Genomic DNA, 23,390 nt, shown 5'->3' with positions numbered 1-23,390 from the left:
TGGCACAGCACGGCATGGCACGGCATGGCACGGCACAGCATGGCACGGCACGGCATGGCACGGCATGGCATGGCATGGCACGGCATGGCATGGCATGGCACGGCATGGCATGGCACGGCACGGCATGGCATGGCACGGCATGGCACGGCATGGCATGGCACACACGGCACCCATCCGTCCGCCCCGCGGAGCCCAGCGCCTGCCCGTGCCGCCAGCAGATGTGCAGCTGTTCCCGGGGCCGCCTCTCCCTCTCGCTGCCGCCTGTGTTTGGAAAGTGATGAATTTCTGCACCAACTAATTAGGCTCTAATTAGCAAGTGGAGTGTAAACAGTCACAACAGATGGGGGAGAGGCAGAATTAGCGGTAATGACCCTCCATTTGGAGGGGGGGGGGGGGGACGTGGCTGGCACGCCCCAGGAATTCTCCCGGTGGGCTCAGGATCGAGGGCGGCGGTGTCGATGCTGCAGGCACCCACCTGCACCCGGCGCTGGGACCCTGCCGTGGCCTGTCCTGCCCCGGGCAGCGGGAGATTTTTGGGGGAGGAAACCTAAATTGTTTGCAGGGGAACCTCCCAGCTGCAGCTCTGTGCCCTGCTCCGGCTGGGCGATGCGTCAGCGAGGCTGGGATTGCAGAAAGGGGACCGGGAGGGTGCTGCCAGCCTGGGGTGATGCAGTTTGGGTGCTGTGACGCCTCTCCCCTCCAAACGGTGCTGAGCTGTGCCCGTGGCTGGTGCTGGTGAGCAGGTGAAGGTCGGGAACAGCCCAGCCCGGGCTCGGAGCCCTCTCTGGGATGCAGCAGTAAATCAGGCGGCCTCCTGTCCCCAGGTTCCTCTGCTCCTCCTGCCACCCCCCGTCCCCTCGCCAGGGCTCGCGCGCCCTTGTCACACCTCGGGAGGGCAACGAGGATTTCACACGCGGCCACCCCTGCGTGCAGCCGGAGCTGCTCCAGCGCAGCCGCTGCGGGGGGACGAGGATGGAGCCCGGAGCTGCCCCCACCCCATGGGAGCCCCAGCCTGGCTGTGCCCTGCCGGGGGGGGGGTTGGCTTCATGGGGGGGAGCAGAGCAGTAGCTCCGGGGGGGGACAGGGGAGCTGCTCCATCTGAGCCGTCTGCCTTGACCTTGGTGGGCGGATAACGATCGCATGATCAATAGCGGAATTAGGATGCGCCTCTCCTCCTCGGCGGCACCGCTTTCCACCCTTTAATGCAGAACAGATGGCTGGGGCGCTTCAAAGCGAGCTGAGACTTAGCTGCTTAAAATCAAATTAGGATGTATGCAAACAGCGCGCTGCCCCGGGGAAGGTGCGGCGGGGGCACCCAGCGCCCAAGCGCCTCCTGCACCCGCGCCGCGCTCGGTGTGGGGATGTCCCCTGGGCACGCCGCTCTCGGGGCCACCGCGGCGCTGCTGCAGCACGTGGGGGCTGCAGGGGGGCCGTGGCAGCCCCCAGCGGGGGGTTCCCAAGGGTGCTGTGCCTGTGGGTCACGCCGTACTGCCCCAGGTGCCCAGGTGCATTGGCAGTGTCCGTCCAGCTGGGCTCCAAACTGGTGCACGGCTCATTTACTGGTTTTGGTACGGGGTCGGTGTTTGGCTGTGCCGCAGCCCCAGCGGGGGGGCTGCGGTGATCCCGGGGGTCTCCATCCCCAGCGTGAACTCATCCGGCGTGGGCGAAGCCCGGGTGTTGGAGGTCAAGCTTCTCTCTGCTGCTGCCCCTGGCACGTGTGCGGCCCCACAGACACAGCTCCTGCACCTGGATGCGCACACACGGCCCTCCGAGCCCGGCTCTGAGACCCCCTGCGGCGTTTGGGGCTTGCTGGGGGGCAGGAGCAGGGCTGCTGGGGGGGTTCAGCCCTGATACTCACGTCCAGGGGGCAGCAGGGCAAGGGCAGCCCCCGACAGCCTGGGGGTCAAGCCATGAGCTGCTGCTTCCCTGCCTGATGACCCGCCTGGCATCAACGCTGCTGGGCACCCCCGGGCACTGGCAGGATGGGGCTGAAAATGGATGCGGCGTTTCCATCTGGGTGCAGCGAGGGGGCTGCAGCACCCTGGGGCATGCTGGCAAGATGGAGAGGGAGCAACCAGGCCCCCAGGGAAGGACTGGTGGTGTCCGGGTGCCTCTGAGCTCCTGCACACCCCCAGCATCCCTCCCAGCGTGGCAGGGACCCCCCCAGCATCCCTCCCGGTCCTGGCTGGCAGCTCGCGGTGCGGAGCGCCGGGGCTGGAATTCAGCAGGCGCGCACAAGAAAGCAAAGCCCGACCCCAAAGAAAAAACCCAAAGCCGTGATTGAAAGCGCACTTGAAAGCTGCTGGGGAATATGAATGTGTCTTTGAAGTAAAAGGGCTTCCATTTGTTAAGCAGAAAATGGAGCTGTGTGTTTCGATTTATAGTTTTACTTAGCAAATAAAACAGGAGACGAGTAAGTGTTTATGTCTCACTCTGCTCCCAGCCCCTCCGCCCCATTTCACCCCCCGAGTTAAAAGCTCCGTGCTTCTGAAACGCTACAAAGGCGGCCAGGAATAAAGCAAAGAAAGCAGCTTAGAGGAACCCTGGATGGGCTAAGCTCCCGCCGATACGCTCGGGAAGTGGCTCGGCTGGGGGGTGGCCAGGTGCAGGGGTCCCCAGGCTGGGCTGGGAGCTGTGGTCTGGGGGACAGGGGAGGCAGGAGCTGGGATCCCACATCCCCAAGCCCTGCTGGGACAAAGCCATGCCCGAAATGAAGCGGCTGAGGCCTCAGCACTGCCCTGCTATGGGGGCGTTGCTCCTGGGGTGGCACGGGGCAGGTCCCGGCTCTCACCCCTCTCCCTTCTCTCCCCCAGACGACGTCTCCCCGTACTTTAAGACGGAGCCAGTGCGGAGCCAGGTGCACCTGGAGGGGAACCGCCTGGTGCTGACCTGCATGGCCGAGGGCAGCTGGCCCCTGGAGTTCAAGTGGCTGCACAACAGCCGGGAGCTGACCAAGTTCTCCCTGGAGTACCGGTGAGTGCCCGCCTGGGGATGCGCCGGGGGGGGGGACGGACCGAATCCTGCCCGGCGTGCTGGTCCCCGTCACCTCTCCTCGTGGCAAGGGGACGCCTCGCGGGCACCGGGGCTGTGCCGAGGCTGGGGCTGTGATTAGCATGCCGGGAGCTGCCGGGCTCTGTTTGGAGAGCAAACGGGAGCAGAGCAGTGGATTTAAGCGGGTCAACAGCGAGAGGAGGCGTTTGCACAGCGCAGGATTAGCTGCGGGCCACAGATCACGGCCAGCTCGTGGCCAGGTTTGGCCCTGCCTGGGCCAGCGCCGGTCCCAGCCCCGTGCACTGAGTAACCCTGGTGGCCCCCCCGTCACAGCCCGCATCCAGCTCGCCTTGAAACCAAGCCGGGCACCTCCCGCCGTCTCTTCTGTGCGTGCGTGTGTCATCCTCTCTGTTTTAATCAATAATTCAGCCTGAGACACGCCATTCCCCGTTTAAAGGCATTGCATCCGAAGGCTTCGTGTTGCTGTAGCAACGCGGGGCTGCTCCGGGGTGCCAGGAATGCAGACAGCGGGGCTGGGGGACGTCCCCGTCCCTTCCCCTGCGCCGGGCAGGGTGCTGGTCCCCTCCCCAGCACCGTGCCGTGGCGGATGCTGGTCCCTGGTACCAGGCACCATGACTTGTCCTGGTCCCCTCCCCGCAGCCAGGTGCCATGGGGGCTGCCGGAGCCACAGCGTGGTGGCCGCGGGTGCTGGGGACCCTTGGGGTGCCCCCCACCAAGCCCAGGGGGGGCCCAGAGGCTGCAGCTCTGCGATGCTCCTGGCTCGGTACCACGGCTGAGCTCCAGCCGTGCTCATCCCGGTGCTGGGTGCCCGGTGACCCCATGGGACAGGTCCCTTGTCCCCAGGCCTGGTGGCCAAGCTCGGATGCCCGTCGAGCCCTGTGACGCCGGCAGTGCAGGACTCCAGCTGCAGCAGTGCAAAATGTCAGGCATTGAACGGGGTCGTGGAAGTAGGCGGGGGGCTGCAGAGCCCATGCAGGAGCAGCGTGTGCCCCGGGACCATCACTCGTGTCCCCACACCGCCCTGGGATGCGCCTGCAGCCCACGTCCCTCGCCCAAGGTGACCGCCTTCCCCCGAGCCCCCTGCCTCCGGCTCCAGCTCGCAGCCAGGGAAGGATTAAGGACGGAAGCAAGAAAACAAACAAACACGCGGGGAAAAACCCAAACAAAGCTTGCTGCCGAGCTAACCAAGCACGCAGGCTCCCTGCAAATCTCTGCCCGGCTCCCCCCGGCCCCACAACCTGCCGGCAGCGGCGTCACAGCCCGGCACGCGCTGCCCGGCCCCGGCTCCCCGCGGGGATTTCGCGGGGCGAGAGGAGATTTCGGACGGCTCGGCTGCAATTGGAGGCTGCCGGAGAGGAAGGCGAAGGACCAAAATTAGTTATGATGGGCATAAATTGAATTTTAATAGAGATGTAGGTGGCTCGGAGCCAGCCCGCTCAGGCAGCGGGAAGGTAGTAATTAAAAGTTAACGAGTTTAGAAACAGAGGAATCCTTGGAGGGGGGAAGGGATGGGGCCGGTGGCTGGGAGCGCGCAGGGATGCTGGGGCTGTGGGTGCCTTGATGGTGTGGGTGGGGGATGTGGGGTGCAGACCCCCCTGCTTGGGGCTGAACCGTACCCCCCCGGCGTGTCCCTGCTCTGGGGACAGCAGAGACCCCCCCAGGACCCCGCTGTGCCCAGGGCAGGATGCGCCGTGCTGCCCACGTGCTGGGCCCGTGCCCATGAAGCCGTGGTTCCTGACCAGGGCAGTGTGCCACGGAGCCTTCGGCCTCAGCATCCTCCCTGCTCCTCCACCGCCCGCCCCTCTGGCTGCTCCCAGCCCCGCGTTTTTCGCCCATTTTCCTCGCGCCCCCTCTGCCCCGCGCCCTCCCCGAGCAGCTCCAGCCCGCTCGCACAGCTTCGCTCCTGCGTTCGAAGGCGAGGAGCCGCTCTCCCAATTTTCCAGCGGGTTTCCATGGCAACTGCCCTTTCCTTCCCGCAGCAAGCCAGCCACCAGCTCACCGCAGGAGCGACTCGCTGGCACGCGGCAAAGGGCAGGCGGGGAGCAGGGTCGGCGGGACCCCGGCGCTCGGCCAGCGAGGGGCAGGGACGTCCCCATGGGCAGGGGGAGCCATCCCCACCGGGAGCATCCCTGGGGACCACGGGGGGACCGGGGACCATCCCCCGGCCGCTTGCCTCCTCCGTCACCTGCTGCTGGCATGGGGCCGGCTCTCCCATGGGACCCCAGCTCCCCGCACGCTGGGGCACCCCGGAGCCCCCCGATGTGCCCTTGGTTAAGATGAAGGTGGTGGTGAGGAAGGTGGCAGAGGCTTGCCCGGTGTTCTTGGCGCCCCGGCACGCCGGCACCGCGCTCTCCGGGGCCGGCTCTGTTTTTCCCTGCGTAATCTCGCCGGTGCCGGGCTCTCCCGCGAGCTCTCCGGGGCCTGACTTCTCCTCGTCCGAGGAATCACAACATGCAAATCAGGCAGCTCCATGCCGTTAATGAAATCCTCCGAAGGAAAGCGCTTCTCTGGTGAATTGGGGATATTTATTTCTCATACACGAAATTTAACATGCAGATGAGTTGGGCCTGGTAATTTATCACATGAGATTGTCCTATTAAGGGTTGCACCGAGTCCTGCTGCCTTCGGAAATTGCCTTGCACATAGATTACCTCTGGACAGCCTCCCATCCATGGAGACGCATCTTCCATCTCTGCAGTCAGCCCTCGCTCCTCTCCCACCACAGCTGCTGGGGGAGCCCAGCAGCCCCTACAGGAGCCCCTGGAGCTTCCCAAGAGCCCGGACCCCCCGTGCCAGGAGCTCGGAGCCCAGGAAAATAAAACCCCAGCTCCGACATGTGCCGGCTTCGCCCCTTTTTTCTGGGGCTCCTTGGCTCCCCTCGCTGGGCTGTTTTGCTGGATCGGGATGTTTTGGGGTGCATGTCCCCTGGGGACGCAGCGCGCCACAAACACGGGACTCTGCCAAGCGTCTATGGCCCTCCGGGGGTCCCAGGTGTTTGAAGCACGTACTTCCCCCCCAAATTTTGTAAAAGATGTGGCAGAACCCCCTGAAAACCAGTCCGGGGGCATGCTGGGTGCCTTGCCCCAGGCTCCCCAGTTGCACCCCGAGTTGGGACGCCGCCAGCCAGGAGCAGGGCCCCAGGGGCTGCCTGTGTGAGCTCTCCGCCAGCCCAGGTGTGAAGAGCAGCCGACCCCCTGGGGAGCTAATTGCCATTCATTAATGTAATTAACAGGAGTTGATGAACAGAAGAAGGGGGTTGCAGCCAGGCTAAGTGGGCTGCTGTGCTATCTCTGTGCTCAGCACCACTGCGTGCTGCTCTGGCACCGCGGAGGCTGTGCCCAGCGGGTAAGGGCAGCTTGGGGAGGGCTTGGTGGGTGCCACTGGTGGCACAAAGCCTCCTGCCCGTCCCCGGGGGCTTGTTTGGCTTCCTGGGCCTTGGGTGGGCTTGGGCAGCAGGGGGAGGGAAGCTCCACGGGGGGGCTGCTGAGCCCAAAGCTGTGGCTGCTGGCACCGTGGATGAGTTTGCAGGGAGCGCAGCGCCGGGGACCCTTTGGGTGCCACGTCCTGGGCTGAGCCTGGTGCCCTGCTGCAGCCGCTCGCTCCCCTGCCTGCTCTGCAGGAGGGCAGCAGATTGATGTGTGGGCATTAATTATGAAACGGCTCGTTGTCCTAAGCAGGGCCAATTGAGGCAGTGACTCATGGGGCCGCTGGTGCCCTTGCAGTTCCCCTGGCCAAAGGAAAACACCGCTGGCAAGCGGCGAGGCGATGGCTCCGGTCACATGTGTCAAAGCAGAGCCCTTTCCAATCAGGAGCTAATTGAGATTCAATAATAGAGCTAATGGGCGCTGATGAAATCCTAGGGGGAGTATTTAAAAACATATTGAGCAGGAGCCCAGCGTGGCGGCGTGGTGTGGGTGAGGTGCTGGGGCACCCGGCTCTGATGCTGGGAGTCATTAAACCCTCGCTAAGTGTGTTTTAATGCTCACTTGACATTTCATTATCACACAGTAACTGTTCAAATACATGTCCCCTCTAGAATTAATTAGTCGTTATACAGGATATTAATCAAAGGGGGCTGTGCCAATGTGCTTATACCCCAAATCGGATCCAGCTGTTGCTGTTACCGGGCTGCACTGGAGGAACTGCTCAGATTTCTGCGCTCTCCTGGCTTTAAATTTGATGGATCGGATCCTTTGGCTGGTGCTTTTCCCGGCCCCTCTCCACCCCTTCAATCTAATAATAATTCAGCAACGTCAGCACCACGCTTCTCGTCAACCCTACAATAACAGAGCCCCCGGCAGCAGCCAAGGCTGGGGCATTGCTCTGCCGGAGCGCGGGGGGCCTGTGGTGTTGTGAGCGACCCTACAATAACAAAGCAGGGCATGCAGCCGCTGTGCTGGGAAGCAGAGCACGAAGAGTTTGGGGACCCCGTGCCCGTGGTGTTGGTGCTGCCGGTGCCTCGCCGGGGTCGCACGGCGAGGGGGTTGTGGCTGGTCCTGGTGCCGTGCCACGCGGGCACGGCGATGCTCCCGTGGGGAGCACAGGCACCCATGGGAGGGTGGGGGGGTCCTTGGGGCACCCAGGAGCCTCTCCTCGCTGCCACCCTGCGCTGTGCTGCGGTGTCTCTGCCCCAGAGTGAAAGCAGCTGCTTGGGATCGGGTTGGGGCTGGGGGCTCTTCACCCCTTTTATCCGTGAGCTGGAGCCGAGCTGCTGGTGGGAACGTGGCAGGTGCTTCCCTGGCGCAGTAGACGGATGGAGAGGACTTGGTTTCCAGCATGAGCCCATCCTTCTGTCAAACCCAGCCGCTGCCAAAGCCGCCTCCTGCTCGCTGGATGCTTCTGAGAACCCGGCGGTCCCCTGGCACGGGGCTTCTGGCTTCAGCCCCCCCCCACCGGTGCCAGCACAGCACAGCCGCTTCCTGAGCGAGCCTGGAGACCGCGGCTGCTTTCTGTCGTGGCTTTCTTCTGAAGCGCTGGTCACTTCTTGCCTTGGAAGTGCTTTTCCCCGTGGACGATGCCCTGTCAACCTCTGTCTGTAAAAGCAGAACAAACAAGCCCCTGAAACGGAGGAGTCAGCAGCACGGGATGCTCCGGGAGCGAGGCAAGATTTCCTTCCCAGCTTGTTTCCTGGCAAAAACAGCCCGTTTGGGTTGGATTTGGGGTGCTGCGGCCCCTGCCCGCCCGAACCTTGGGGGGCTGCACCTCTCGCCTCTCCCCCTCCTCGCACCAAGCCCCCGGGCAGCGCTCACCCCACGAGAAGCGTGAATTTGGTCACCATCCTCCTGCATCCACGGCTGGGGAAGGGAATCGCATCCGAGCAATCTGGGATAAAAGCCTCTGCAGAAGCCAAGTGGCAGAGAACGACGTCTCTCTGCTCGTGTCGGTTAATAACTGCAGGCCAGACTGCGCCCGGTAATTGATTTCCTTTCTCTGGGCTATTTTCATCCGCTTAGGTGTGTGCAAAAGCTCGTCTCCTTAATAGCTCCTCCAGCTCCGGTGGCGCAGGGACGAGGCCCCGTTAATTGGGCTTTGCGGGGCTGTCTCTGCCGGGGGAGGGGGTTTGGGGACGCCTCCCCGTGCCCACGGAGGTGTCTCGGGAACGAGATGCTGCAGAGGGAACAGGCGGACGCCTCGTGCACGGAGGGGACGTGGCAGCGAGGACAGGCACAGGGGGCTGCGCGGGGGCTCCGTGCGCCCCTCTGCGCTGCTGTGGGCGGCTGGCGTGGGCTGGTGTCCGTCCGTCCGTCCGCACACGTGTAGGAGTCGCGGTGTGCCTGCGTGATTTATTAACGAGGACAAGGCAAGGAGAGCGTGCCCATTACTTCTGGTGTCCGCCTCAGTTCCTGACAGCTCCCTGGAATTGAAATATCTTATTTAAGGCCTGTAGGGATGGTTTTAAATACCAGCCGTGACACTCAAGGACTCGTTCCCAAAGGGCGCCCTCCTTTCTCCCGTGGGGACTCGCTGTCTCTGGCACACAAAGTGCCCTTTGCTGCCTCGGCGCACGGCCCCAGAGCGGCGCAGGAGGTGGATGGGGGGAGCTGTGCGTCCTGCCCTGGCTCCCCTTTGTAGGGGAGGTTGGGACCCCTCCAAATCCAACCCTTTCTGTGGCCAGGTTGGTGGCAGCGCTGTGGCTCTGCGTGATGCTGGCGCTTGCTGGGGCTCCGAATGCCGCCACCGCCGTGCGGGACAGCGGGACACGGCTCTTCCCCAGCACGTTTCCCCTCTGGATGCGCACCCAGCTGGTCCCTATTGTCACCACGGTGGCTGTCGGAGCATCCCTGTGTCAGCCTAGGGCCAGACCTTGGAGCCTACAGAAGTGCCCCTGAGGGTGGGTGCTGGCAGGGGTCCATCCGAGGTGCCCAGCCTGGCTCGGGGGCAGCCGCACCCCCCCAGTGCCGTCTCCCTCACCAGGAGATCCCCGCAGAGGGGACGCGCTCCTCGCATCTTATGCAAGTTTAATTTACGCTCTGTTATCAAAAGAACAAACAAAGCTCTGCCGAAACAGCCCGCGGCGTGCTTTAACGCAGGATTGGATTTCGGGCGAGGAGGGCTGAGCTTTCTTCTTTGTTCCCCCTCCGCTTTATCTCGGGGCGCTCCCTGTTCGGGGAGGCAGCGGTGCGGAGCCTGCCCGGCCCCCCTGGGGTCAGCGGGGGGGGCTCCGGCAGGAGGACCTGTGGTGGTCCCAGGGGCTGGGAATGCCCTGGGACGTGCCGAGCGGGGTCTGGTGTGGGGACTGGGTGATGCTGGGTGGCAGCAGCAGAGCCGAGCCGTGGTTATTTCCCCTATCTGCCGATCAGCCTGCGCGGCGCTGGCGCTGATAAGAGCGGCGACGAGGGCGCTGGGGCTGATAAGAGCAGCTCGGCTCAGCCCTGGCTCGTCAGAGCGGAGCTGGGCTCGGAGCCTTGGTGCAGGCAGGGCTGGGGGGAGCACGAGGAAAGGGGCTTCTTGCTCAGACCGGGGGGGAAATGCTCTGGTCCCCGCAGGGCAGCCCCAGTGCCACGTCCTGGGTCCATGCCCTGCTGAGGCTGTCGGAGCCCCGCGTCAGAGGGGCGGCAGCCCGGGCGGACCCCCCCAGGCCTGGCCTTATGGAGAAGGCAGCACCGCCTGCAGGTCCTAGGTCAAATCCTGCTTCTGACAGCCCCAAAGCTGTCACCTTGTCACCTTGGCAGCACCACGGCTCCGGGAAGGAGCAGGGCAATGAGCTCCGTGGCTGGCGGCTTGCACGTGAGCCCCTCTGTGCCGGGGGGGCTCTGTGTTGGCCCCCCAGCTTGCGCACAAATGCACACTCGTACCTCCAGCAGCTGCGGTGTGGGGACAGAGCCTGGTGCAGGGACTGCTGCCCAGCAAGTGTGGTGCTGGCGGGGGGGACCTGCAGCCCCTCCTGGGGGCTGTGGCAGTCTCTCGCTGTCCCCCTTGGCCGCAGCACGCCGTGCGCTCAGCGCTGCTCCCTCCTGCAGGTACATGATCACCTCGCTGGACCGCACGCACGCCGGTTTCTACCGCTGCATCGTCCGCAACCGGATGGGAGCCCTGCTGCAGCGCCAGACCGAGGTGCAGGTGGCCTGTAAGTGACAGCCCTGGGGACAGCAGGGACAGCCAGCCCGCTGCGGCAGCGGGGCTTTGGGCTGGCCGGGTCTGTGCTGCGGGGACGCACGCAGCCGAGGGCTTGTTGCATCCCCCGGGGTGATGCTGGTGGGGACAGGGGTGTCACTGCCTCTTGGCTGCTCTGTCCCCTGCTCGGTGCCGTGACAGTTCAGGGGTGCGGGATGTGCCCCACGGCCATGGGGAGCGCGGGGGCAGGTGGAAACCCACGGCACCACCTCGGGCAGGGCAGCTGCGGCTCCCGGGAGGTGTGAAAGGCAGCACGGTGTGGTTTTGCTTTATGCACTCCCTGGAGAGCATAAAACAAACGCCGTTTGTAACCATTAGGGAAAGCAAACAGGAGTGCGCCCGGGGCCGGCGCCGCATCCATCAGCGCGGAGCTCGGGGAGCAGCGGAGGGAGGGAGGCTTGGTTTTGGGTGCTGCTGCCAGTCCTCAGCACCGATCCTGCAAATGGGTGTCCCCCGGGGAGTGAGGGCTCGGAGTGGGGCGAGGTGGTGATGTGTGGGGCCTGGGGGTGGTGGAGGGACCTGATCTGGGAGCATGGGGGGTGTTAAGCACGACGGGAGGGTGCCGGTGCCCGCGCTGTTGGCTCTGTGTCCCAGGACCTTGCTGCTGTTTGCCACCCCCTTCCCTCTGGGACACCCCCAGCCCCATCCCCATAAACCCCTTCCCGAGGAGCAATGACAAATCAGGAAGCTAATGAGAAATTAATAAGGCAGCTGCGCTAACAACTAATGATAATGGCAAAGTCATTAAAAAAAGATTCTTTACATGTTTTTAATTACAGCAATTAAGGGAAGTCAATAAAAATCCCCCCCTTCCCCTTTCTCCACGCACCCTGCTTCGCTCTTTTCGCTGTTATAAATCTGCAGCCCGCGGGCACCCCAACCTCGCCGCGGAGCCAAGGTCGTGCCTCGGCTGTCCCTGCTCACGGGGGGGGTCACTGGGGAGCCCTGGGGCTGAGCCCTCCTCGCTGTGCCCATCCTCTTGGGGGTGATGGGGATGAGCTGCTCTGGGGTCTGCGGGGATGGATCCTGGGGCAAGGACAGCCCCGGGCACGTGGGAGCAGTGCGGGGGCTCAGGAGGGAAGAGCAGACCCTGGCGGATCCTCCCCACCCCTGTGGGACCCCATCCCCGTAGCCTCCAGCCTGCTCCCGGGCCGGGTCCTGCTTTGTCCCCACGCCGCTGTCCCCTGCACCCCGCAGACATGGGGAGCTTCGAGGACAGCGAGGCGCAGCAGAGCGTGTCCCACGGCGAGGCGGCCGTCATCCCAGCGCCCCGCATCGCCAGCTTCCCCCAGCCCCAGGTCACTTGGTTCCGCGACGGGAGGAAGATTTCCCCCAGCAGCCGCATGTGAGTAGCCCCTGCGGAGCCCCCATGCCCCAGTACCCCCCTCCCAGTATCTCCCAGTATCCCCCCAGTATCCGGGGGGCTGCGCTTTCCGTGCTCAGCAGCTGTCTCAAGCACGTTGCACTAAAACTGGGCTCCGTTTGCCATCAGGGAAATGAAAGGAAAGGAAAATAAGAAAATAGGAGGGAGGAGGGTGGGCAAAGGGGGCTCGGCACGTGCCGGGGCAGCACCGGTGTGAAGGAGCTGGCATGGCACGGGTGTGCCAGGAATCCCTGCGGGGCCAGGCTGGGGCCCAGCGCTGCCGGAGCGGCGAGCCCACCGCTGGCAGACGCGCACAGCCCGTGGGAATTGAATTTGTAACCCACATTATGCAGGAATTGAACTGGGCTCCTTTCTATTTGCAAAGCAGGATTGAGGAGATAAAACTCCTTTATCTCATATTTAATGGTAAAATATATTCCCCAAACCATTTCATGTTTCCAGCAGATTAGATCGTTCCATAAAAAAAAAAAAAAAAAGGCAAAAAGCCCCATTAATCTGCACCACCCGATGCGCTCGGCGGCTGCTTGGCGTGGGAGGTTCGTGGGCGGTGCGGGGCTTGGTCCTGGCATGGTCCTGGGGCCACCAGCTGAGCCCCGCTCCCTCTGAGGGACGGGGACGTGTCCAGGTGCTTGTGGCATGCCGGGGTCGCACCCGTCCCGTCCGTCCGGGGGTCCCGGGTCCGCTGCAGCCGTGGGGTGAGGGAAGGAGGTTCCCGGCACATCGCTGTCCCCTCTGCGCTCACGTCCCCCATCCCACGCCCGCCCCGCAGAGCCATCACGCTGGAGAACACCCTCGTCATCCTCTCCACGGTGGCCCCGGACGCGGGGCGCTACTACGTGCAGGCGGTGAACGACAAGAACGGCGACAACAAGACGAGCCAGCCCATCACGCTCACCGTGGCCAGTGAGTGCCGGGGGGCCCCGCGCCCCCCGGGCCCCGCTCCCCAGCGCCGCCTGGCTCGCGCCCAGATTTCATTTGCAGTAAATCTCCTCGGAGGCTTCTGCTGACTTAACAGTTCGGCTGCCTCGAAATTTACACAGGCACCGTGGCTCGCGCTGCGGAAGCCGGCGCCGGGTGCTAATTGTCAGCAGAGCTCTCCCCGCCGGCCCTGGCTCGGCACTGCCAGGATGCCCGCGGGTGCTGGGATGGGTCCGTGCCCCGGGACGGGATGGCGCGGTGTAGCCCCACGTGGGATCAGCTCTGCTGGGGGTCACCCTGCCCTGCTCCAGCCCCTGGCCTGGCCACGGACCCCTCTTGGTCCTTGTTGCTCTGGCTCAGCCCCTGTCTGGAGGTGTCCTGTGTGGCCCCAAATGTCCGGACCCCCTGGGACCCAGCCCAGGGTCCCTGCTCAGTGGTGACCCCAGCCCAGGGAAGATGTCCCGAAGTGGTCTCAGCCCTCCTGGAGCTCTTATCCCGGCTCCCCCCTCGCTGTTTGCTTCGTGGCTGCTTTTACACCTTCGTGCCTGTCCCCCCTTCCCTCCCACCCCATTAATCTGCTGCTCTGTACCTCGGCCATCCCGGTGCGTAATAAACAACTTAGAGCCCGTGTTTATGGATTCAGCTATATCAGCAGCTTTCAAGCCCATCACATTTTTACAACGTCTACATGAGGGTTTTTTATTGTCGCAATTATTTTGCTTTATATACTCCCTCCTCCCCGCCAGCCGGCGCTGCGCAGGGAGCTGCTGCCTGCGGCGGGTGCCGGGGGGTCCTGGGGGAGTTGGGGGGCTTAGGTCCCTGCCCCCTTTGCCTCCTCCACGCTGTGCGGGTGCTGACGGCTGTCGCTCTGGCCTGCTTCTCCCCAGACGTGGGTGGCCCGGCCGACCCCATCGCGCCCACCATCATTGTCCCACCCAGGAACACCAGCGTGGTGGCCGGCACCTCGGAGGTGACCATGGAGTGCGTGGCCAACGCCAGGCGAGTAGCGGCGGAGGGGAGGGGATGGGGATGGGGATGGGGGACCCCCCCCGTCAGCCCTGCAAGCACCGGGGTGAAGCATGAGCCCCAGGGCTGGGTGTCCCAGCTCCCCCGGTGCCATGCCGGGTCCCTTCCCACGCAGGGTCCCGCAGGGTGGAGGGAAGTGGGGGGCTGAGGAGGGGGGTCTAGAGCTGGTTCTTGACGCCCTCCTGGCCCCCCCCAGGCCGCTGATCAAGCTGCACATCATCTGGAAGAAGGACGGGGTGCCCCTCTCCAGCGGCATCAGCGACTACAGCCGCCGCCTCACCATCCTCAACCCCGCGCTGGGCGACAGCGGCTACTACGAGTGCGAGGCCGTGCTGCGCAGCAGCAGCGTGCCCGCCGTGGCCGAGGGCGCCTACCTGTCCGTGCTGGGTGAGCCCCACGTGCAATGAGCTGCGGGGAGGGGGGGTCTCAGCCCCCCGGGATGGGAGGCGGCTGCTGGGGATGGGTGAGGGGGATCCCGGCGCTAACGCCGCCCGGCTCCACGCTTTCCCTTGGCAGAGCCCCCGCAGTTCATCAAGGAGCCGGAGAGGCACATCACGGCCGAGATGGAGAAGGTGGTGGCCATCCCGTGCCAAGCCAAAGGTGAGGAGTGCCCCCCCCCGTTGCCCATCACAGCCCCGTGCCCGCCACGGCCCCATCCGTGACGCAGCCCCGGCCCTCGCAGGCGTGCCGCCCCCTGACATGGCGTGGTACAAGGACGCGTCCCTCCTCCGCCCGGAGCAGCTGCCCCGCTTCCAGCTGCTGGCGGACGGCAGCCTGCAGATCAGCGGGCTGCTCCCCGACGACACCGGCATGTTCCAGTGCTTCGCCCGCAACGCGGCCGGAGAGGTGCAGACCACCACGTACCTGGCCGTGACCAGTAGGTGCCAACCCCTCCTTGTCCCCCCGGAGCCTGGGGTGCCCTGCGTGGGCAGTGGGTGGGGTGGGACCCCCACACTGGGCTCGGTGGGGACCCTCTCCAAGCAGGGACGGACTCCCCGTGCCCAGTCCAGGCACTGGGAAGGGCTTCATGGGTGGCTGTCCATCTTTTTGCCCCCCAGGCATCGCCCCCAACATCACCAGGGGCCCCCAGGACAGCACGGTGATCGACGGCATGTCCGTAATCCTCAACTGCGAGACCTCGGGGGCTCCGCGCCCGGCCATCACCTGGCAGAAAGGTAAAGGGGCTGGGGGCGCGGGCAGCCCCGGGTGGTCTCTGCAAACTCATCGCCCCCGGGTTTGGTCCCTGAGCACGCGTCCAGCGGGCTTGGCCGACAGCCGGGTGCTGCGGGTGACGGGACCCCCCCCCCCGTGCCACCCAGGGGAGCGGATCCTGGCCAGCGGCTCGGTGCAGCTCCCGCGCTTCACCCTGCTGGAGTCGGGCAGCCTGCTCGTCAGCCCCGCGCACCTCGCCGACGCCGGCACCTACACCTGCCTGGCCACCAACTCGCGTGGCGTGGACGAAGCCTCCGCCGACCTGGTTGTCTGGGGTAAGGCACCCGCGGCGCCCCGCTCCGTGCGCCGCGGGACGGGATCAAGCTCCTGGGATGCCGGGGATGGGCACTGGCACACTGCTGGGCTGCTTGGAGGGATGCACACACTCGCTCCCACGAGGCCACGTGTGGCACTGTCCCCGCCGTCACTCCCTTGGTGGCTCTGTCCCCCCACTGGTGCCCCCCAGCCCTCCGGGTGGTGCCGGTGGCTCACTTTGTCCCCCCCCCCCAGCACGGACACGCATCACCGACCCGCCGCAGGACCAGAGCGTCATCAAGGGGACCAAGGCGTCCATGAGCTGTGGGGTCACCCACGACCCCAGCGTGGATGTCAGGTGGGTTCCAGGAGCTGGGGACGGAGCGGGAGATGCTCGGCACCGCTCCGTGGTCCTGCAGTGCCACCTGGTGCCGTGCGCACGGGGATCCCGGCGCCGAGACCCCTGTGCTGGGCGGCCGCAGGGTGCCAGGATCCCCCCCCCCCCCCGGGTTCCCTCCCGGCACAGGTACGTCTGGGAGAAGGACGGGGCCCCGCTGGGCACGGAGAGCGGCCCCCGGCTGCGGCTGGACGAGGCGGGCACGCTGCACATCTCCCAGACCTGGTCGGGGGACATCGGCACCTACACCTGCAAGGTGCTCTCGGCTGGCGGCAACGACTCGCGCAGCGCCCACCTCCGTGTCCGGTGAGACCCCCGCCCCCGCGGGCACCCCGTGCCCCTACCTGTGCCCCCTCCCTAACCGCTGCGTCCCCCGCCCCGTCCAGGCAGCTCCCCCACGCCCCCGAGAGCCCCGTGGCCGCGCTGAGCCCCCTGGAGAAGCGGGCCATCAACCTGACCTGGGCCAAGCCCTTCGATGGCAACAGCCCCCTGCTCCGCTACGTCGTGGAGGTCTCCGAGAACAGTAAGGGGCTGCCCCCACCTGCCTCGTCCCCGTGTTGTCCCCGTGCTGGTGGCTCTGCGGTCCCCATCTGGTGACGTGGGGCCGAGTCCCGTCTTCATCATCACCCCGAGGCAGGCTGGGGTGGCAAAGGGGTGAGGAGGGAGGGAAGGTGGATGCTGCAGGAAGCCTGGGGACCAGAGGACTGCGTAGCCACCGGGCAGGGGATGCGGGCACCCCGCAGGCCGGGTCCTTCCCCCGCTGCCCCCTCTCCCCCCACAGACGCTCCCTGGACCGTGCTGCTGGCCAGTGTCGACCCCGAGCTGACGTCGGTGGTGGTGCGGGGCTTGGTCCCCGCTCGCTCCTACCAGTTCCGCCTGTGCGCTGTGAACGACGTGGGCAGGAGCCAGTTCAGCAAGGACACGGAGAGGTGAGCTGCGGCGGGGGGCCGAGTTACCCCAGGGGGGGCAGGTGCTCAGCCTTGCCTCGTGCCCCGCAGGGTGTCCCTGCCCGAGGAGCCGCCCTCCGCGCCCCCCCAGAACGTCATCGCCAGCGGGCGCACCAACCAGTCCATCATGATCCAGTGGCAGCCGCCTCCTGAGAGCCACCAGAACGGTGTCCTCAAGGGCTACATCATCCGGTAGGTGCTGCAGGGGGACGCGGGCACCCTGTCCCCCACGTCCCCGGGCTGCTCGTGGGGATGCCGGTGGCTCTGGTGGTCCCTTGTCCCCAGGTACTGCCTGGCCGGGCTGCCCGTGGGCTACCAGTTCAAGAACATCACCAACGCCGACGTCAACAACCTGCTCCTGGAGGACCTCATCATCTGGACCAACTACGAGATCGAGGTGGCGGCGTACAACAGCGCCGGCCTGGGGGTGTACAGCATGAAGGTGACCGAGTGGACGCTGCAGGGAGGTAGGCAGGGACGGGCGGGGGCTGGCGGTGGTCCCAGCGGGGCCAGGGCTCTGCTGGCCTTGTGCCGTGTTGGTGTGGGGCTCCCGGGGGGAGAGGATGGAAGGGATGGGGGGGTGTCCTGGGACACCATCCGGGATGCCCGGGGTCCCTCTGCCAAGGGAGGGGACCCGGCAGAGCCGCCACCAGCCTCCCCTTTGTCCCGGCAGTCCCCACCGTGCCCCCAGGCAACGTGCAGACCGAGGCCACCAACTCCACCACCATCCGCTTCACCTGGAACCCCCCCAGCCCCCAGTTCATCAACGGCATCAACCAGGGCTACAAGGTGAGGGGGGGATTCCCGCGGGACCCCCCCGAAATCCGGGCAGCCTGCGGCGGGGAGCTCCGGGGCCGCCCCTCCCTAAGCGGCTCAGCGTCCTCGCCGCCAGCCCCAGCCATTGGAACCGATTCCAGCCTGACGATTAAAACAATATTTACCGAGATTTAACACTTGCATGGGCTCGGAGTCTCTGTAATTAATTCCAATTTGCAATTAATTCAAATTTACATTAATTAAATTGAATTAAAACGTTCAACTTGTTTCTTAATCCACTCAAAAGAAGTTCAGGAATTTAATTGCCGCTGAATGAGATAAGCGGAGCAAGTAGGATATTTAACGTTCTTATTAAATGCCACTTAGTATTTTTGATTAGTATTTTTAGGGCCTAATTAGTGTTTAACGAAGTTGCTATAGGCTATCTTGCACAATAGCAATTAAATGCCCAAACATCCGTCCTAAACGGAGGCGAGCGGGCGATTACGCGCCGTTATCGGTGGGAGCTGATCGCAGCGCGTGCGCTCAGAATGGGCTCGAGCGGGTAAACGGGCAGCAGAGTGCTCCCCGCACCCTTAATTGATATTTAATCCACTTCGGATAAATATGGGGCTGCTGGGGATGCTTGGGGGGGGTGCCGCGGGGACGCCGGCGCCCGCCCCAGCGCCTTCTTCCCGCAGCTCATCGCCTGGGAGCCGGAGCACGAGGAGGAGGCGACGGTGGTGACGGTGCGGCCCAACTTCCAGGACAGCGTCCACGTGGGCTACGTGGCGGGGCTGAAGAAGTTCGCCGAGTACCTGACGTCGGTGCTGTGCTTCACCACGCCGGGGGACGGCCCGCGCAGCCTGCCCCAGCTGGTGCGCACCCACGAGGACGGTACGGGGAGGCTCCGCGCACCCCGCGGCTCCCGGGGCGGCAGCGAGCAGCCCCGTGGTGGGGCTGGTGACCGGGGGGGGACGCGGCACGGGGTGTCCACGAGCCCTCTCCGTGCTCGCCCCACTCGGGGGGTCCCGTGGGCTCCCTCGGGTGCGCGGCTGCGTGCTGACCCCGGGTGTCTTGGTGCAGTGCCCGGCCCCGTGGGACACCTGAGCTTCAGCGAGGTCCTGGACACGTCCCTGAAGGTCAGCTGGCGGGAGCCCCTGGAGAAGAACGGCATCCTGACGGGTGAGGGTGCTGAGGGCAGAGCACAGCCTCCCCTGACCCCATAGCGTCTCTCCCCGCTCCCTGCTCAACCCCCAGGGGGTGGGCGAGGGGGGGCTGACGGCTCGGGGTGCCCTCCAGGCTACCGGATCTCGTGGGAGGAGTACAACCGCACCAACACGCGGGTGACCCACTACCTGCCCAACGTCACGCTGGACTACCGCGTCACCGGCCTCACCGCCCTCACCACCTACACCATCGAGGTGGCCGCCATGACCTCCAAGGGCCAGGGCCAGGTTTCCTCCTCCACCATCTCCTCGGGGGTGCCCCCAGGTGAGCGCGGCGGCGCGGGAAGGCTGCGGGATGCCGCTGGCGTTTGGGGCGAGCAGCCGGTGCCGACCGCCCTGCCCCGTCCCCGCAGAGCTCCCCGGTGCCCCCACCAACCTGGGCATCTCCAACATCGGTCCCCGCTCCGTCACCCTCCAGTTTCGCCCGGGCTACGATGGCAAAACCTCCATCTCCCGCTGGCAGGTGGAGGCACAGGTACGGGGTGGCTTTGTGGGGTGGCACCGGGGTGCCGGGGGGCGGCTCACCCCACTGCCGCCCTGCAGGTGGGGCAGAGTGGCGAGGCCGAAGAGTGGAGGCTTGTCCACCAGCTGGCTAACGAGCCCGACGCCCGCTCCATGGAGGTGCCCAACCTCAGCCCCTACACCTACTACAGGCGAGTGGCCGGGGCTGCGCTGCGCCGTCCTCCCCGGGGGTCCGGAGCCCTCTCGCCCCCCGCCGTGACCCCCCTCTTTTCCCCCCTCAGTTTCCGCATGCGGCAGGTGAACATCGTGGGCACCAGCCCCCCCAGCCTGCCCTCCCGGAGGATCCAGACCCTGCAGGCCCCCCCGGACACGGCGCCCGCCAACGTCACCCTGAGGACAGCCAGCGAGACCAGCCTGTGGCTGCGCTGGATGGTGAGGGGGGGGCCCTGGGGTGCTGCGCCCTTGGGTGCGGTGCACGTGGGGGCAGGCTGGAGGCTGGGGGCCTGAGCTGGATGGGCCTGGGGGGCCGAGGGGGATGGAGCTGGGGTGGCTGTGGGACACCGGGAGTGATGGTGCCTCTTTGTGCCCCCTGGGCCAGCCCCTCCTGGAGCAGGAGTACAACGGGAACCCCGACTCGGTGGGCTACCGCATCCGCTACGCGCGCTCGGACGGGCGAGGGCGGGCGGCGCTGCACGTGGTCCACGACCGCGTGGAGCGGGAGTACACCATCGAGGACCTGGAGGAGTGGACCGAGTACCGCGTGCAGGTCCAAGCCTTCAACGCCATCGGCTCGGGGCCCTGGAGCCACCTGGTGCTGGGGCGCACGCGGGAGTCAGGTACCGCCGACCCCCTGCGGCGCCGGGTGCCCACCATGGCCAGCCCTGATGCTGACCCCTGCTCCTGTCCCCCCGCTTCTGTCCCCCTCCAGTGCCTTCCTCCGGCCCCAGCAACGTGTCGGCACTGGCCACCACCTCCAGCAGCATGCTGGTGCGATGGAGCGACATCCCCGAGGCGGACTGCAACGGCCTCATCCTGGGCTACAAGGTGAGCAGCTCCGGCAGCCCCAGGAGCCACGGCTTGCCCGGGTTGTGCCACCTCCGAGAGCCCGTGCGGGTCCGTGCCACGCTGCTCCAGCCCCGGGGCGCTGGGGGCTGCAGTCCGGCCGCGTCACTGGGGTCTGTTGCAGGTGATGTACAAGGAGAAGGACTCGGAGGCGCGCGCTCGGTTCTGGCTGGCGGAGGGGAACGCGTCCCGCAGCGCCCAGCTGACGGGGCTGGGCAAGTTCACGCTGTACGAGATCCGCGTGCTGGCCTTCACCAGGATCGGCGACGGCGTGCCCAGCCGGCCCCCCATCCTCGAGAGGACGCTGGATGACGGTGGGTGGCAGCGCGTGGGCGAGCAGAAAGACACCAATGGGACGAGGGGTCACTGGCGTGCCGAAGGCCGTCCCATCCCCGCTCCCTGGGGCAATCCCTTTTCCCAGGGATGCCGTTCCCGGCGGCGGGGGACAGGCCCCATTTGCGCTGCGCCCTCCCTCGTGCTCCTCACGGTGATCCCCATCTCTCCCCCTCCAGTGCCCGGCCCCCCCGTGGGGATCCTGTTCCCCGAAGTGAGGACGACCTCGGTGCAGCTCATCTGGCAGCCGCCCACGGCCCCCAACGGCATCATCCTGGGTAGGTGGGAAGCCGTCCCGTAATGCTGCGATGCTCTGCAGGGGGTGCGGGTGTCCCGTGGGAGCAGGGATCAATGCGGCAGGGCAGGGACCAGCTCCTGACCACCCCCAGGGCACCTCGGAGCCCCCAGAACTGGGACAAAACCTCCCCCTGCTGTCCCCGGGCAGGGCGGGGAGGAAGGAGGGCGGCACAGAGAGGGGCTGGCGGCGGGCGCAGCCCCACGGTGCCGTTCCCTTCCCCGCAGCCTACCAGCTCACCCACCGCCTCAACACCACGGCGGCCAACGCAGCAGCCGTCGAGGTGCTGGGCCCCAGCACCCGGCAGTACACGGCCACGGGCCTGCAGCCCGAGGCCACCTACCTGTTCCGCATCGCCGCGCAGACCCGCAAGGGCTGGGGCGAGGCGGCCGAAGCCCTGGTGGTGACCACGGAGAAGAGAGGTACCAGGGGGTCTCCGTGGGGAGGGAGGCGGCGTGCCCGGAGGGGTGCCCGCAGCACTCCCAGCCCCGTGCCTCTCGCAGATCGCCCGCAGCCCCCCAGCAAGCCCCTGGCGCGGCAGGAGGACGTGCGTGCCCGCAGCGTGCTGCTGTCCTGGGAGCCGGGCAGCGACGGGCTCTCCCCCGTCCGCTTCTACACGGTGCAGACCCGCGAGCTGCCCGACGGCGAGTGGGCGCTGCACCCCGCCGCCGTCAGCCACAACGCCACCGCCTTCGTCGTGGACAGGTGAGGCAGGGGTTGGCCCCGAACGAGGCCGTGCCACGCTGGGGATCCCGAGAGATGGGCGCTGCTTTGGGCACTCGCCCCGTGCCTCGGTTTCTCCATCCGATGGGAAGTACTTGCACCAGGGTTCTGGTGTCCCCTGCTGCGTCCCCTCTCCTAGGGAAGGGATCCGTGGGGCTGCCCGCCTGCCTCACTGTCCTTGTCCTGCTCTGCTCCCACGCAGGCTGAAGCCCTTCACCTCCTACAAGTTCCGTGTGAAGGCGACGAACGACATCGGGGACAGCGAGTACAGTGAGGAGTCGGAGTCGCTCACCACCCTGCAGGCGGGTCCGTGCCCGGAGGGGCCGGGGACGGTGCCGTGGCTTCCCGCGTGGGACCGGCCTCCGGTGCCCTGGGCATCTCCGGAGCCTCACCACCCGCTTCTACCCCGCAGCCCCCGAGGAAGCCCCCACCATCCTCTCCGTCACCCCACACACCACCACGTCGGTGCTCATCCGCTGGCAGGTACTGTCCCCCTGTGCCCCCTTGGGGACCTGCCCCGTGGGAGGTGGCACCGAAGGGTGGCCATGCCAGGCTGGTCTCCCGGGCTCTCCAAGGCTGGGGTTTGGGGCTGTATTGGGGACAGGGCCCCCCTGCTGAAGCTGGGGACAGCAATTTTGGGGTGGCCCGGGTCAGAGCAGCCTCTCCCCACAGCCCCCAGCCGAGGACAAGATCAACGGGATCCTGCTGGGCTTCCGCCTCCGCTACCGCGAGCTGCTGTACGACAGCCTGCGCGGCTTCACCCTGCGCGGCATCGGCAACCCGGGTGCCACGTGGGCAGAGCTCACCCGTGAGTGCCCGCGGGACGTGGGGACACCGGGCTGGGGGGTGGCACGGCGGGGGGAGCGCGGGGCAGGGCAGTGTCCTGCGCTCACACCAGCGTCCTGCGCTCCACCGCCTCTGCCGGGTGCCAGCCCGGAGCCATGGAGGCCGAGCTGTGCCCTGTGGAGTTGTCACCTGCCCCTTTGTGTCACCGTCCCCTTTGTGTCACCGAGTCTGTCGGTCCCTAACGCGCTGTCTGTGCTGGTGCTGGCTCGGTCCTGCTGTGCTCAGCTCGCTCTGTGCCTGCAGCACGGGTGTCCACGTGTGCGCGCCTCCCACGGGGGCTGTGTGACGTCCCTGCTGTGTCTGCGTGTGCTGCCGTCCTCGGACCCTGAAAGGGACGGGGTCACGGCCGCTCTGGGGACAGCTGGGGTGTCAGGGACAAGGGCAGGACCCAAGGCCAGACCTTGCCCCGCTGCTGCTCTCAGGAGCAGTCGCTTGGTCCCATGTGGAGACCCCGCAGCCCTGACCCCCGTTTGTGCCATTCAAGGGATAGGGCCGGGGGACAAAAAGGCTCCTCTGTGCTGTGACAGCCCCGCTGGCACCCAAGGGTCCTTGTGGGGTCCCCCTGGCCCGGCGGGGGGGGGGGGGGGGGGGGGGGGGGGGGGGGGTGCTGGGAGGAGGGAGCCCCCCCCGCTGTGCCTCGACTAACGCTGCCCGCTCTCCCCGCGCCGTGCCGCCAGCCGTCTACGCCGTGCACAACCTCAGCGAGGTGTCCCTCACCCAGTACGAGCTGGACAGTAAGTCACCGCTCCTCGTGCCTGTCCTCCCCCCCTGCCACCCCCGTGTCACCCCCGTGTCACCCCCCCTGCCTGCCTGCCTTCACTGTGGGGTGGATCCTCGTGCCCTGTGTGCCCAGGGGACGCCGCTCCCCGGGGACACCCTCCTCTTCCTCAGCGAGGGGCTCCCCGGGGGCGGTGGGACC

General features: G+C 66.2%; 1 protein-coding gene across 4 annotated transcripts in view; it reads left to right on the top strand.

Moving 5' to 3' along the window:
• Positions 1–23,390, top strand: part of SDK2 (sidekick cell adhesion molecule 2) — a 45,874-nt gene that overhangs the window by 16,572 nt on the left and 5,912 nt on the right. The window contains exons 1-34 of one of the 4 annotated variants that reach the window (XM_035342503.1): positions 2,253–2,413; positions 2,814–2,973; positions 10,473–10,579; positions 11,824–11,971; positions 12,780–12,913; positions 13,816–13,927; positions 14,151–14,341; positions 14,471–14,554; positions 14,637–14,831; positions 15,013–15,129; positions 15,274–15,441; positions 15,677–15,779; positions 15,948–16,124; positions 16,205–16,341; positions 16,600–16,747; positions 16,817–16,957; positions 17,051–17,232; positions 17,439–17,554; positions 18,223–18,418; positions 18,608–18,706; positions 18,824–19,015; positions 19,104–19,225; positions 19,294–19,403; positions 19,494–19,644; positions 19,811–20,048; positions 20,141–20,256; positions 20,399–20,588; positions 20,787–20,885; positions 21,130–21,324; positions 21,406–21,607; positions 21,828–21,931; positions 22,038–22,108; positions 22,298–22,433; positions 23,149–23,205. In XM_035342503.1, the coding sequence (XP_035198394.1) occupies positions 2,894–2,973; positions 10,473–10,579; positions 11,824–11,971; positions 12,780–12,913; positions 13,816–13,927; positions 14,151–14,341; positions 14,471–14,554; positions 14,637–14,831; positions 15,013–15,129; positions 15,274–15,441; positions 15,677–15,779; positions 15,948–16,124; positions 16,205–16,341; positions 16,600–16,747; positions 16,817–16,957; positions 17,051–17,232; positions 17,439–17,554; positions 18,223–18,418; positions 18,608–18,706; positions 18,824–19,015; positions 19,104–19,225; positions 19,294–19,403; positions 19,494–19,644; positions 19,811–20,048; positions 20,141–20,256; positions 20,399–20,588; positions 20,787–20,885; positions 21,130–21,324; positions 21,406–21,607; positions 21,828–21,931; positions 22,038–22,108; positions 22,298–22,433; positions 23,149–23,205 (4,618 nt within the window). In that variant the 5' untranslated portion in view covers positions 2,253–2,413; positions 2,814–2,893. Of the gene's footprint in view, positions 1–2,252; positions 2,414–2,579; positions 2,604–2,813; positions 2,974–10,472; positions 10,580–11,823; positions 11,972–12,779; positions 12,914–13,815; positions 13,928–14,150; positions 14,342–14,470; positions 14,555–14,636; positions 14,832–15,012; positions 15,130–15,273; positions 15,442–15,676; positions 15,780–15,947; positions 16,125–16,204; positions 16,342–16,599; positions 16,748–16,816; positions 16,958–17,050; positions 17,233–17,438; positions 17,555–18,222; positions 18,419–18,607; positions 18,707–18,823; positions 19,016–19,103; positions 19,226–19,293; positions 19,404–19,493; positions 19,645–19,810; positions 20,049–20,140; positions 20,257–20,398; positions 20,589–20,786; positions 20,886–21,129; positions 21,325–21,405; positions 21,608–21,827; positions 21,932–22,037; positions 22,109–22,297; positions 22,434–23,148; positions 23,206–23,390 lie in introns of those variants that run through there. The other 3 variants (XM_035342504.1, XM_035342501.1, XM_035342502.1) reach the window with 3 other exon arrangements.

This window comes from Oxyura jamaicensis, chromosome 18 (assembly GCF_011077185.1).
Source record: "Oxyura jamaicensis isolate SHBP4307 breed ruddy duck chromosome 18, BPBGC_Ojam_1.0, whole genome shotgun sequence".
Taxonomy (NCBI): domain Eukaryota; kingdom Metazoa; phylum Chordata; class Aves; order Anseriformes; family Anatidae; genus Oxyura; species Oxyura jamaicensis.
Note: the sequence above shows the minus strand (reverse complement) of the source record. Positions and strands in the feature narration are given on the sequence as shown.